General features: G+C 36.4%; 1 protein-coding gene and 1 long non-coding RNA gene across 2 annotated transcripts; one reads left to right on the top strand and one right to left on the bottom strand.

Moving 5' to 3' along the window:
- Positions 1 to 5,488: 5,488 nt before the first annotated feature.
- Positions 5,489 to 10,033, top strand: LOC133737238 (uncharacterized). The gene is made up of 3 exons (XM_062164841.1): positions 5,489 to 5,884; positions 6,322 to 6,920; positions 9,988 to 10,033. Exons 1-3 carry the CDS (start codon positions 5,546 to 5,548, stop codon positions 10,031 to 10,033), a joined length of 984 nt encoding a protein of 327 aa, XP_062020825.1. The 5' UTR covers positions 5,489 to 5,545.
- Positions 10,034 to 11,534: 1,501 nt separating this feature from the next.
- Positions 11,535 to 12,334, bottom strand: LOC133735509 (uncharacterized). Its single transcript, XR_009859072.1, has 2 exons — positions 12,086 to 12,334; positions 11,535 to 11,988 (listed from the first exon to the last, which is right to left on the bottom strand). It is a non-coding gene; the product is annotated as an uncharacterized LOC133735509 (long non-coding RNA).
- Positions 12,335 to 13,870: the final 1,536 nt, after the last annotated feature.

Below are 13,870 nucleotides of genomic sequence, written 5' to 3'. Positions count from 1 at the left end.
GTCTCCTTGAAAGAGAAATAGTACTTTTTTGCTACTCCGGTGAGAGTAGTCTCAAAATACATCTGAAGATCTGGAGCTTCAAATTTTCCAAGGGTAAGAGCAGAGGCCATCATCAGGCTGTCTACCCATTGGTCAAGAGTTTTTCTCTTGTCTAGAGCTTTGTCTAGATCTAGCCAGATACCATAATTGGAAATTGGTACTCTGGGTATCTTGTCCTCTGGAACAAATCTTTGAGAATTTCTTTTTCCATTTTTCCCCGTAGGGGCTTTCTATATAGGGAGTTTTAGTTTTTCCTTTTCTCTAATGATGAAAGTTTTGGAGCTTTCTCCTTCTTCCATTTCAATATCTTGATAGGGAAGGAGTTTTCTTTCCTTTCCTGGTTTGAATTTTTTCATTTCTTCGATTAGTTTTTCTAATCGTTCAGGTTTTTCGCAAGATTCTGCTTCATCATAGAGATCATAGAGCTTTTGTGCTCTAACCATATTAACTGGTCTGTTCAGATCAGCTTCTAATTTTTCTTCAGTGATTGGCTCTGTTGGTTCTTCAACAGAGAGTTTGGTACCACTAACACTAGCTTCTCTAGTGTTGTAGCTTCTTCTAAGAAGATTTTTGTTTATCCTGATATTCTCAGGACAGACATCACCTTTTCTGTGATTGTCAAAATTTAGACTGATTTCTCCAGTCTTTCTACTTTCATAAATTTTGGCTTTTGCACTTTCTGCTGGTAGCTTAGGACCAGATAATTTCCATTCAATAGGAAAAGTTACTTCATTCCAAGCAACCTTTTGAATTTGTTGTGAATGGTTCTTTTGACTGGTGAGGAATCCAGTAGTAAGACCGAGGATATTGGATATCCTTGTCTTGGGTTCTACTGTGGTACTCATCAGTTTATAGTATATTCTGTATACTATTGCGAGTTCTTGCATATCGTTTTTCATAGATATGTCATCTGTCTTGACTCTCAGTCTTAGACAGTGAGCTGCATCTTTCAAGCTGGTTGAGAAATTTGGGAAGCAGTTGAAATAAGCCACTTGATTGCATAAGGATGCTTCAAGTGTTCCCAACAGACTAGCTTGAAAATCTGTTAGTCTATTGTCTTGTAAGACACATAGAACTGAACAGTTTATGCCTTCTCGGGCAAGAAGTTTTATGCCTACTTGGACTGCTCCAATGTGCATAAATTGATAATTCTTTTTTCTTGCTCGGGCAACTTCATCAGGAGTGATCATTAAGAGATCTGTTTCTCCTGTTGTAGAGGGGGTTGTAAATTCAAGTAATTTGAAATGATGGCTATCCATCAGGTCAAATGTTCCCCTTTTGTAGATTTGTTTGAAATCTAGGTTTGGAATTGAGGCATTTTTTACCTCATGCTCGATTTCGTTATATTCGAATTCTTCAGCATTTAGGAGTTGTACTCCTTTGTTTTTCCCGAAGATGCTCATCATTTTGACATCTCGAGTTTCTTTCGGATTTTCATACCGAATACTAGTATAACTAGTTGATGGTTGTTCCAGAAAAATCATATTTGGAACAGGATTCTTTTCTGGTCTTTCTAATGGTTTGAATCCATTAGCCTTCTTTGGTTTTACTGTAGGCACTTTTTTGTCCTTCAGTATATTTTTCATAGAATCCAGTGTTTTTTTGCTGTTTAGTGATTTTTCTACTAACACTTGTTAGCTTTTCTTCTTCTGTTTTTGGAAGTTCCTTGATATAATCCAGTTTGTTTTCCAATTTTTCTAATTGGTGGATTATAGCAGGTAGTTTTTCTAGATGATCTTGACATCTAGATAATTCTTTCTGCAGGTTCTGATACTTCTCATCAGAATATTTCAGTAGAGAATTCAACTTCTCTAATATTAAATCAGACATTGTCCCCATTGGGGATTCCCCTGCTGAGCTCTTTACAAGCTCTGATACCAGTGATTTGCGGATCTAACCAATGCTCATATAATCAAGAGGTTTTTGTTCCTCTTTAAGGATATATAAGAGATTTTCAATATCTTGCTCAATCTTATAGATACTTGTTTGTACTCTAAAGATGATATCCCAGTAATCGGGAGTTTCTCTTTTAAGACTTTCTCTAAAGTCTTTCAATTTTCTCAATTTTTCTTTTTCTTTCTTCAATTCTTTGCTAGTAATTTTACAAATAGCCTTTAACTCAAGTCTGTCAACAATCGATATTATAAATAGTAAAATTTAACTGCTTTCCTTTGAATATAGAAGATGAAGCTTAGCTGCAATTATAATTTAAACATATAATTTAAAGATATGGGCCCACCACGCTTTATCAAAATTTAAAATATTAAGATAAAAGAGAAAAGAAAATGGAGAGGGGTATTAGTGGGATGAATAGTGAGCGGTTTTGAAAAGTAGGGAGAAAAAGTGGAAAGTTTTGTGTGAGTGGGAATAGAAATAAGTTGGTGGGGTGTATGGGAGGTATTTTGCTAGATTTGGGGTGTTTGAGAATTTTCCCTATATTCAAAGAAAAAGGTTAATGATCGATCATCTATTTTAAGTGAGGTTCTGGATAACCACGTTGAATGCAATAGAATTGCGGCAATTGCCTATATGCTTTTGCTAGTTTTACGTTGTACTACTATTGAATGGGGTATGACATTTTGGTCGGAGAACTACATGGACCGATTAATCTTGATATGTTCACCTAATTAACTTAGATTTGGTTCAATGGATAAGTACATATTTCTCTCCAACCGAACTTTTTTTTGACTTTGTCAAGGGGAACCCAAAGGTTTCCTAGGCCCAAAATAAATCCATTCGGCGCATGTGAAATGCTCCAACTGTGCATTGCAGCACAGTGTCTCGCCACTTTGACAGCTTCGGGGTTCGAATCTAGGTTGGGGAGCACACCCAACTAAGCAAGAACCACTAGGCCACTTGCAGTGGTTCTCTCCAACCGAACTTGGTCGAGGGCTTAAGTTCAAAACAACAGTGAATACAAAAATATATGTCATAAGTTGAGTTCATCTAAAAAACCCACCTACTATTTTTTTTTTCAATTTACACTTAATTATTACCAACTAGAATAAAATATAGTCTTTATTTTTTTCTAAATTACACATATTGCCACTATTTAAAGCTGATAAATATTAATCAACTAGCAAAATTAATCTTCTCTTTAAATACCTTAATTGTAGATATTTTATTAGTCTCATTATTATAGTAATTTTCCTTCTACTCATCATTATTGCTAGAATTATGGAGCCTTTCTTTACATTTTTTTTTTTTTTGAATTCAAAGGCTAGATTTAAATGAATATGAAATTTACTTTTTGGTAATTTAAACTTTCAAAATAGGTAGATTTTGTGTTTTTCATCAATTTACTTGCAACCTGACTTAAAGGTAGAGGTTTAAGTTTTTAACCTATCTAACAGGTTTTTATTTTAATTACAACCTAAAGATTAGACGCGTAATCGCATATGTTTAGCTAACCTCACTTCTAGGAATTTTCATATCAACCTCTTTCTTAGGTATTCTATCATTGCGAATTGACCATATTTCTTATGTTGGAAAACTCTAACTTATCCCTTATGCATATATATATCGATTAGATAACAATTGAGAATGAACAATGATCAAATTAATATGACAATATACAAAAGGAAAAGTTCAAACCTAGAACAAAATACTTTACCATATGAAAATTCAGGTACAATGATGAGAAAAGAAAAGATTTGAAAAACTAAATCTCATGAATAACATACCTTATAGGTAGATACCATACTTTCGAAAGACAATATGGTCACAAATGCATAAGTGATATACAAGTTCACAACAACAAATTCGAACTTCTTTCTTAAGGTCTACAGGAACTGAACTAGTATTTGTATAGTTTGAAATCATGGTGCTATATATAAAAGTTTTCCTCAATGAAAATTAGAAATCAAAGCATGCATGAATTAAGCCATAAATCACATACTTTTCAAAATGTTATAATTTATACATCAACACTCTGTAAGGAAGGTTGCCCAAGGGTAAATCAGGCATATAGAAACAAGAAAAAATATTAATTATACATCAATACTCTACATGGACTGGGTGTAGATTGATAGAAAAATATGCATGGGTTTTTCGCAATACCTCTTTAGAAAAGTGGGTTTATATCTAATTTTCTCATAAATATATTATGTTGGAGTTTCTCAAAATTCAGGTGGATGAGAGATTATAAGGTCAAAGACCTTATATTAAAGGGACTTACTCAACTCGATATAGAATTTCTTTAAAATTGGTAAGAAGTCATGATCTTGGATGAAGACAAGAACATACTCCCTCCCCCTTCTAGTTATTCATTGAATTTTGGGTGAAAACAATTGGGGATTTTGGGTATTGCAAAACTTGAACTAGCTTCATGGAAATTTGAAGAATTTGCAGAGGAACATTCAGAACTTGAGGGCAATTAGTTGACAAATAAACAATATGTAAAATGAATTCAAAATTTTGTAGAATTGTTGGATTATGAAACTAAGGAGATGACAAAGAAGTCTCTTTTCCCCTAGTTTTGCAAGGATGAAGTAGTTGCTGATGTTAAGATTTAATCAATCAGTAATTTGTTGTTGCTCTCCCTTCTAGAGAGAAAAGTGCTCGTCAGTGGCTAAGGTTTCCTTTGGGTTTCCTCCCTTTCTCGTCCAGCGACTCCCATGCCTAGTTTGGCCGATAGCCACGTCGAGTTGCGGTAGGTCTGCCGGGCAGGGTCTTTTTCTGGGACGATTGATGGCCTCTGCAATCCAGCTTTCTCGAAGGTGAGATCGTGGTGGTTGGTATCAATGTTTGTAGGTCCTGGCAGATGCTGCAGTCGGTTGCTCCAGTCACGGTGTTTCTTAGAGCAAGTCCACCGGTCTCTATTTGACCGGGCACCAGCTCAGCTTTATATCAATATTGCCCAGCTGAAGTCTTTTTCAACTTGCACCGGCCCAATGATGACCAGCCAAAAGATGGCTTTGCATGACTGAGGCCAAAGAATTAGTCAAGCTTGTGACTAAAACCATGACCTGCCTTGCCCAGCTGCCACATCAGAGCAGAGCAGAACGTGGCTGACGTCAAGAAAGAAGAAATAGCGGCAGACGCGTGAAGGAGGGCTTGTGGAGCACACGGACGAATGAGGGAGAGGCAGCTGGCAAACCATGTCTGAGTGGTGCTGAGTGGGACACGTGGCATGCAGCCGTTATAGGAGAGGAAAATTTGAAACCAACGGTCCTTTAATCTGGGCCGTTGGTTTCAATTAATGTTGAGATCCGACGGTCATGGAATTATATATGCTGTAGGAGAGGAAAATTTGAAACCAACGGTCCTTTAATCTGGGCCGTTGGTTTCAATTAATGTTGAGATCCGACGGTCATGGAATTAATATGCATATATTGGGTTTTAACGGTTAGAAACGGTAACAAAAAAAAAATTAAAAAATTGTAAATTTTTTTCTATAAATACCTACAATTTTTTCTAACATCTCACACCCAAAAAATCTGATTTCATAGTTACACCTTCCTCCTCTTCATATAGCTCTCATCATCCAAAATTTTCATTATCCAATATGGCCGAACAAAGGGGAAACACACGTCCAGTGGCCGGACAAGAGGGAGATCAAAGTGAAGATACTCAAGATAAAAGGAGATGGACGGATGAGGAAGATGTTCAATTGTGCAAGTCTTGGAAAGTTGTAAGCCAATGTCCGGCTGTGGGCACAAATCAGAAAAAAAATGACTTATGGATGCGCGTGAAGCGACATTTTGACGCAAATTGGCCGCAGAGCCGATCAACCCAATCTTTGCAGGGAAGGTGGAAAATTTTGAAGGTTGAACTCTTTGAGTGGCATTGTGCATTAAGGCAAGCGAAAAATTGGTACAAGAGCGGTTCGAATGCGGTTGATGAGGTATGTATTTGTTGATAAATCATTTAATTTGTTGATACATTATAGTAAAATATTACATGATAAATAATGTAGTAATTATAAACTCGTTTTAATTGTAATAATTGTTTTTCGTTATAATTAAAATAATTAGTTGATAAATAATGATGTAATTACAACAATATTTATATTTGTACTTATTGATTTTTATTGTAAAACGGTGAGATACTTTCTTATTAAAATTATGACCTTTATATTTTTTGATAAATCATTTAATTTGTTGATACATTATAGTAAAATATTACATGATAAATAATGTAGTAATTATAAACTCGTTTTAATTGTAATAATTGTTTTTCGTTATAATTAAAATAATTAGTTGATAAATAATGATGTAATTACAACGATATTTATATTTGTACTAATTGCATTTGTTATTATTATTTTTTAAAATTACGTAGCAAGATGAAGCACAGAAATTGTGGCATAACGGGATGAAGAAAAAAGGGAAGACCAAAAGACACCTGTTTCAGAGTTTTGATAGTTACGCTGTTGTGGAGGGCTTTGCACAATTTAAAGACATCCCTAGCCATACATCCGGAGGAACATCAAATGTAGGAAGTCAACATACGCACACACAACCAATTGCTGAAAATTCCCCCATCAACTTGGACATGGATGTAGATGAGGTAATTGCAGGTGAAACTGCAGATCCTAATGTGAGGCCTCAAGGAAGGAAGGCTGCTAAGGAAGCAATCCGGAAAGCCAAGAAGGCAGCGAAAGAAGGAAGTCCTTACTCAAGCAGTCTCGAGAGTATAGCGAACAACCAAATAGAGGCAACGAAGGGCAAGAAAAAACTCGATGACGAATTCGCTCGAAGTCTCCAAGAGGAAGATAAAAGAGCATGTATCCTCTTGCAAATCGAAATGCGAAAAGAGCAACTCCTATTTCAAGAAAGGCAAGATCAAATTAAAGAGATGGAAGAGCGTATTAAAGAGAGGGAAGAGCGTATTATGGAGATTGATACAAGTAAAATGACACCAAATAAAAAGCGTTATTGGTCAAGAAAACAAAAGAAGATAACGGAGAAAGAAGATCTTGACGAGCAGCCGCCACCTTCTATGGGTGGATACTATCCGCAACCCAATTTTGGTGGTGCATTCCCACAACCAAATTTTGGTGGTGCATACCCACCGCCTCCTTACTCCGGTGCATACCCACAACCACCTTACCCCGATGCATTCCCACAACCTCCCTTAACCGGTGGATTCCCACCACCTCCCTTCACCGGTGGATTCCCACAACCCCCTTACCCCGGTGGATACTATCCGCAACCACCTTACCCCGGGGGATATCCTACACAACCACAATTTTCACCTTTCTCTACGGGTGAGTCCACCAACCCTAACCCTAACCCTAATGATGAGCCTTCAAACACAAATTACCTTTCTAGAGAGGATGAGGATTATGTTTTGAACAATTAGGTTATTATGCATGTTTGTTATTGTATTGTACTTTTTCCTAGTTTTTCATTTATGTAAGCGACAATTTAATGAAATAAAAGTTGTATTTGGAAATTCCATGTATTAAAGCACACACCTTATATTCAAATAAATAACACATAATAAACATAAAAAAGAACAGTGAATTTAAATATTAAATTTCATAATTATGACATTAATTATCCGTAAATATTCATTATTATCATTAAATATATTTTATTTTTCAAAAAAAATTTAAAAAACCTATGAACAGTACAAAAACAGTAAATTTAAATAGTGAAGCACGAATGAACAGTGAATTACGTGAACAGTACTGTGAACAGTGAAAAAGTGAACAGTGTTGTCCGGGCAAGAAAAACAACGGGTGCAAACCCATGTCCAGTGGCAGTGAATAGTAGCTTGACTGGTCGAATTCTTGACTTCTCGACTTTGCCTTTTCTTGACTACGGGTGCACTTGCTCTTAGGGGAGGTTGGGTTGGCGACCTTGTTTCTTTTGAATCCATGTTGGTGCTTCCTTTGATGGCATGGCATGGTCTGGGGTACGGCAGGCGCTGTGCTGGCAGGGGAAATGCCAGATTTCGTTGGCGGCGGTGGTTTAGGGTTTAGGGTCCGGATCTGATGTTGGATGTTGTTGTTGGATCCCCTTTGGGCCCTGTCATTGTTGGGCTAGGCCAAGTGTTGCTGTAAGATATATATATATATATATATATATATATATATATATATATATATATATATATATATATATATATATATTTTTTTTTTTTTTTTTATTTTTTTTTTTTTCAATAAGACCACCTTTTCTAGTGGGGACAGTGGGTTTAGCCCAGCTATGCACTTTATATATATATATATATAGAATCATTCTCAGGTGCGGATATCCGCACCTAAGAAAAAAGGTGCGGATTTCCATTTTTTCCTCACTTTCCGATCACATTTTCACATCTTAGCCGTTCAGTTTTTAGGTCCTAATGTATAGATCATCTCTACAAAATTTCAGCCAAATTGGTGATCGTTAAGGCATCCAAAACTGCAATTTACACGAACAGACCGAATCTGCCGAACCGGAACCGTTCGTGTACATTGTTGTAAATTGCAGTTTTGGATGCCTTAACGATCACCAATTTGGCTGAAATTTTGTAGAGGTGATCTATACATTAGGACCTAAAAACTGAACGGTTAAGATGTGAAAATATGATCGGAAAGTGGGTCAAAACTGGAAATCCGCACCAATGAAAAACTGCGGACGTCCGCAGTGGAGAAGGCCTGTATATATATATATATATATATATATTTTTTTTTTTTTTTTTTTTCAATAAGACCACCTTTTCTTGTGGGTACAGTGGGTTTAGCCCAGCTATGCACTTTATATATATATATATATATATATTTTTTTTTTTTTCTTTCAATAAGACCACCTTTTCTAGTGGGTACAGTGGGTTTAGCCCAGCTATGCACTTTATATATATATATATATATATATATATATATATATATATATATATATAGAATCATTCTCAGGTGCGGATATCCGCACCTAAGAAAAAAGGTGCGGATTTCCATTTTTTCCTCACTTTCCGATCACATTTTCACATCTTAGCCGTTCAGTTTTTAGGTCCTAATGTATAGATCATCTCTACAAAATTTCAGCCAAATTGGTGATCGTTAAGGCATCCAAAACTGCAATTTACACGAAGACCGAATCTGCCGAACCGGAACCGTTCGTGTACATTGTTGTAAATTGCAGTTTTGGATGCCTTAACGATCACCAATTTGGCTGAAATTTTGTAGAGGTGATCTATACATTAGGACCTAAAAACTGAACGGTTAAGATGTGAAAATATGATCGGAAAGTGGGTCAAAACTGGAAATCCGCACCAATGAAAAACTGCGGACGTCCGCAGTGGAGAAGGCCTGTATATATATATATATATATATATATATATATATATATATATATATATATTTTTTTTTTTTTCAATAAGACCACCTTTTCTTGTGGGTACAGTGGGTTTAGCCCAGCTATGCACTTTATATATATATATATATATATATATATATATATATATATATATTTTTTTTTTTTTTTCAATAAGACCACCTTTTCTAGTGGGTACAGTGGGTTTAGCCTAGCTATGCACTTTATATATATATATATATATATATATATATATATATATATATTTTTTTTTTTTTTTTTTTTTTCTTTCAATAAGACCACCTTTTCTAGTGGGTACAGTGGGTTTAGCCCAGCTATGCACTTTTTATATATATATATATATATATATATATATTTTTTTTTTTTTTTTTTTTTTCAATCAGACGACCTTTTCTAGTGGGTACAGTGGGTTTAGCCCAGCTATGCACTTTATATATATATATATATATATATATATATATATTTTTTTTTTTTTTTTTTTCAATAAGACCACCTTTTCTAGTGGGTACAGTGGGTTTAGCCCAGCTATGCACTTTATATATAATATATATATATATATATATATATTTTTTTTTTTTTTTTCAATAAGACCACCTTTTCTAGTGGGTACAGTGGGTTTAGCCCAGCTATGCACTTTATGTCTTTTTGTTATACCTTGGTCTTTGTGATGCTACATGTGTGGCAGGTTCATTCCATTGGCTAGTTTGGAAATACCCCAATTGAGGTCTTAAATTAGGCGGAAGTACTAGCTTCCTAGTTGGTTTATGTAGCATCATTTTGGTCAAAGTTTGATTAGTGTAGGATAATACTCATTTTCTTAAAAGTGCAAGCAGTTCTAGAATGAGTATTATTTGCTAGAGATCTATTTCCAGGTTAGGCCGAATAGACTAAAGCAGGTTTATGCTTCGGGAGCTTTTGCTCTGGTCTATGTAATATTCTGGCAGTGACTCAGTGAAGTCTTAAATATCTCTTTGGATATTTATTCGGTTATTCCCCTAAAAAAAAAACAGTTGCTAATGTTATTGGATAATCCGCTAAGATTAAAATTTAGGGTGTGACTATTTGCACCTCATATGAAGTCGTACTACATCTCATTTTGACATTATGAAATACTTAACACACCCCTTTGAATTTAATGAAGTGCCCATAATAATAAAGAGTTCAAAATGATGCTACCAACTCTTTAGTTTCTTAAAAAGAAAAAAAAAAGATCATTGAAACTTCAATCATTTCGTACAATTATGTAGCCCCTTATGACTTCTTCTTCAACTTTTTGGTTTTGCTCTATAGTTCTAGTTCTAAGGTGTTCTTTTGCTGTTTGAATTTTCTTAGTCGTTTATGTTCTCCTATATGTAAATTTCTATTTCTTTATGAGTTTTTTTTCCTTGGTGTTTGGTCCTAGCTTTGAAATAGTGACTAGGGGTGCGTTTGGGGGAGCTTTCAAGCTTTTGTGCTTATAAGCACAGCTCAATTTGGTGTTAGGTAAACTCTTTATAAACCTGCTTCTGTAGGCAAGGTTCTAAAAAACGCTAGGCGCTAGTCGGGCGTGACCCGAGGACTAGCACCCCTCCTAGGCGGTTTTTTATTTTTATATTTTATTTTTAGTTTTATAACATATAATTATGGATTAAATACTGCTTACTCCCTATACTTATAGGGTTTCGTCGTTTCAGTCCCTGACCTTCGAATTTCACCTAAAAAGTCACTGAATTCTCAATTTCCTCCCAATCAGTCCTTACCGTCAAGCCTCCATCCAAATTGTCTGTGAAGTGCTGACGTTGCATTCCTTACACACCGAAATGCCTATTATACCCCCAGTAACTCTTTTTTTTATTTTCTCTCTCTGTTTTTTTGTCTCTTTACCTTTTCTTCTTCCATCTCTCTCCTCCTCTGTTTATCTTCATCTTCTTCTTCCAAAAGCAAAGCCAACTCTCTCTCCATCTCCAGACCTTCAACGACACCAACGCTCGCCCGCCAGAACGGCGACGTTTCCAAACAATTCGTCAAAGAATTCGACACCTCCAAACCCCTCAGCGGTGGCCTCAGAGCCCCTGTCATGATTGGTAACCCAACTAGTTCCTATAGCACCCAATGGGGAGAAGGCAGTCACAACTATACCATTGGCTTTGCAAAAATCCTCCTTTCAATTTTCGTTTCCAACAAACCATTAGCACATTTGAATTCAATGTCAGGTTAAAGATTTTATTCACCCCAAACAAGCAACAAACAAACTAAAACTCAAAATTGACAAAACAAACAAGCAATTAGTCAACAAACTCCAACCTGGCCTTTCTCACAACAACAGAAACTAGATACAGAGCAATTGCAAGAGGCTACCTCATCACAAATTAAAAAGCCTAAATCAACTACAAATTTGAACAACAATACCATTTACCATCATAAAACTCAGATCAGCAACAAGGTTAGATTTTCATAAAACCCAGATCGGACTGTTGTTGGTATTTTTGCAGAAGCACTCGAAGATCGAGAATCCATGAGGAGCCGGATTCAGGCAACCATGGTCGAACAAAACAATATGTTCAACAAGAGATCATCGGCGAAAGATAATTCGGGACGGTTTACTGACCAACTTGGCTTTCTCGAGTTGGGGCTTTAGCGGGTCGGATTTCAGAGCCAGCACAGACCTTCTTGTGGATCCCAATCCAAAAGAACCCGAATTGAAACCCTAAATCCCCAAATCAACCACAAAAGAATCAAACTTTGGGAATCAACAACGATTTAGATCAAGAAATGCAACTCGAAAAAGAAGAAGAAAGACTTACCAAGCTGCCGAGATTAGAGGAGTATCCGGTTGGGGAAGTGAAGATGAAAGTGAGGGAGAAGAAGAAGATGATGGCTGAGGAGGTAATGGTGAGGGCCAGTAATCTGAAAGACGAGCTTCGTCGGAAGTCATCAACTCATGGCCAATCTGGAAGGGAAAGGCAAAGACGCGGCGGCGCCAAGACTTTGCTTAATACCCGGCCTCGCCGCGCCTAAGGAAGATGCGAAGGTCTGGAGACAGAGAGAGAGAGAAAGAGAGCAAGAAGACATAAAAAGAAAAAGGAGAAAAAAAAAAAGAGAAAAGAAAATAAATAAATATATTAAAAAAATAGTAGGTGAGGGTATAATAGACATTTTCACTTGAAAAGAATGCCACATCAGCAATTTAACGGACAATTTGGACGGAAGTTGACGGCAGGAACCGATTGGGAGGAAATTGAGAATTCAAGGACTTTTTAGGTGAAATTCGAAGGTCAGGGATTGAAATGACGAAACCCTATAAGTATAGGGAGTAAATAGTAATTAACTCTATAATTATATAAATAAAAATATAAGATATAGATAATGTTTGAAAATAGAAAGAATGGCATGGACAAAGACGTCAATTGAGCAATAAGTTGGGTTGGGCCTCCACCTAGTTTGTTTGTTGATATTTTTCTCCTAAAAAAAATAATAAAAAAAAAATAAAAAAATCCCAACTTATTCGGCTTAATTCCAACTTCTCCCACTAAAGTACTAATTAAACCAAACCAACCACCTCTCTCTCTCTCTCTCTCTCTTCCATTCTCTGCGTCAAAACCCAAAGCAAGGCCACCACAGATATGACTATATGAGACCTCCAAGATCTCCACCTACCTCAACCTAATTTCCAATCTTTAACAATAAGCTATTACTCTCTTTCTCTGTTTCGTTGCCCAAAAAATGTGTCAAGAAAACTGGGGATTATAGTAAAGATTGAAGCTTTCGCTTTTCTTGAACCAAAGAGCAGAATCCCATGTTATCTCTGCACCCAAATAGATGATTTTGATTTTGAATTGTGATTTGTGAGCTTAGAATATGGATTTTTCAGTTCTGGGTTGTCGGTGAACTAAGAGAATGAGAGAAGAGAATCGTTGATTTGACGAATGAGGATAAAAAAAATAAAAAAATTCAAGCGCCCAGCGTCCAGCCTCTGCCCAAGCCGCTTAACCTCCGCCTAGCTCGCCTAGGCGAGCGCCTAAGAGGCCAGCTCCTAATACCTTCGCCCAGGCCAAAATTGGAATGGTACACCGGCGACTAGTGCCTAGGCGCCGCCCATGCCGATTTTAAGAACCTTGTCTGTAGGAAACCTTAGCTTTTTGAAAGCAAAAGCAGGAGCAGCTAGCCCTGGGCTTCCTTTTAGAAGTAGAAGTCCTGCGCGTACTGTAGCAATGGTTTCCTGAATTTTTTTTGAAATAACAATGGGTACCCACATGAACTTCAAGAAATTACATGACCCAATCTTAGCTCTTCTTCGTGAAAACCTTACCGAAGAGACGCATCTTCTCTTCCTCAACTCTCTCTGTCTTCTCTCTGAACTGTATATATATATGCCCTTAGGACGACCAAGGTTTTAAATATCGGTATCTTCATATGTATCGGTACTTTGAAAAAGGGAGATATCGGGGATACAGGGTAACAAAATGTCGTTTTTGAAAAAAAGTCAATTTATTAGAAATTTAGAACTACATATAAATACATATGAATGTCAACTTCATCTACATCCAAAAAGAGACTCTAGGCGGTTGAAAAGCCGCTCGCTGGTCTAC

The sequence above is a fragment of the Rosa rugosa genome, chromosome 3, assembly GCF_958449725.1.
Source record: "Rosa rugosa chromosome 3, drRosRugo1.1, whole genome shotgun sequence".
In the NCBI taxonomy this organism is placed as follows: Eukaryota; Viridiplantae; Streptophyta; class Magnoliopsida; order Rosales; family Rosaceae; genus Rosa; species Rosa rugosa.
Note: the sequence above shows the minus strand (reverse complement) of the source record. Positions and strands in the feature narration are given on the sequence as shown.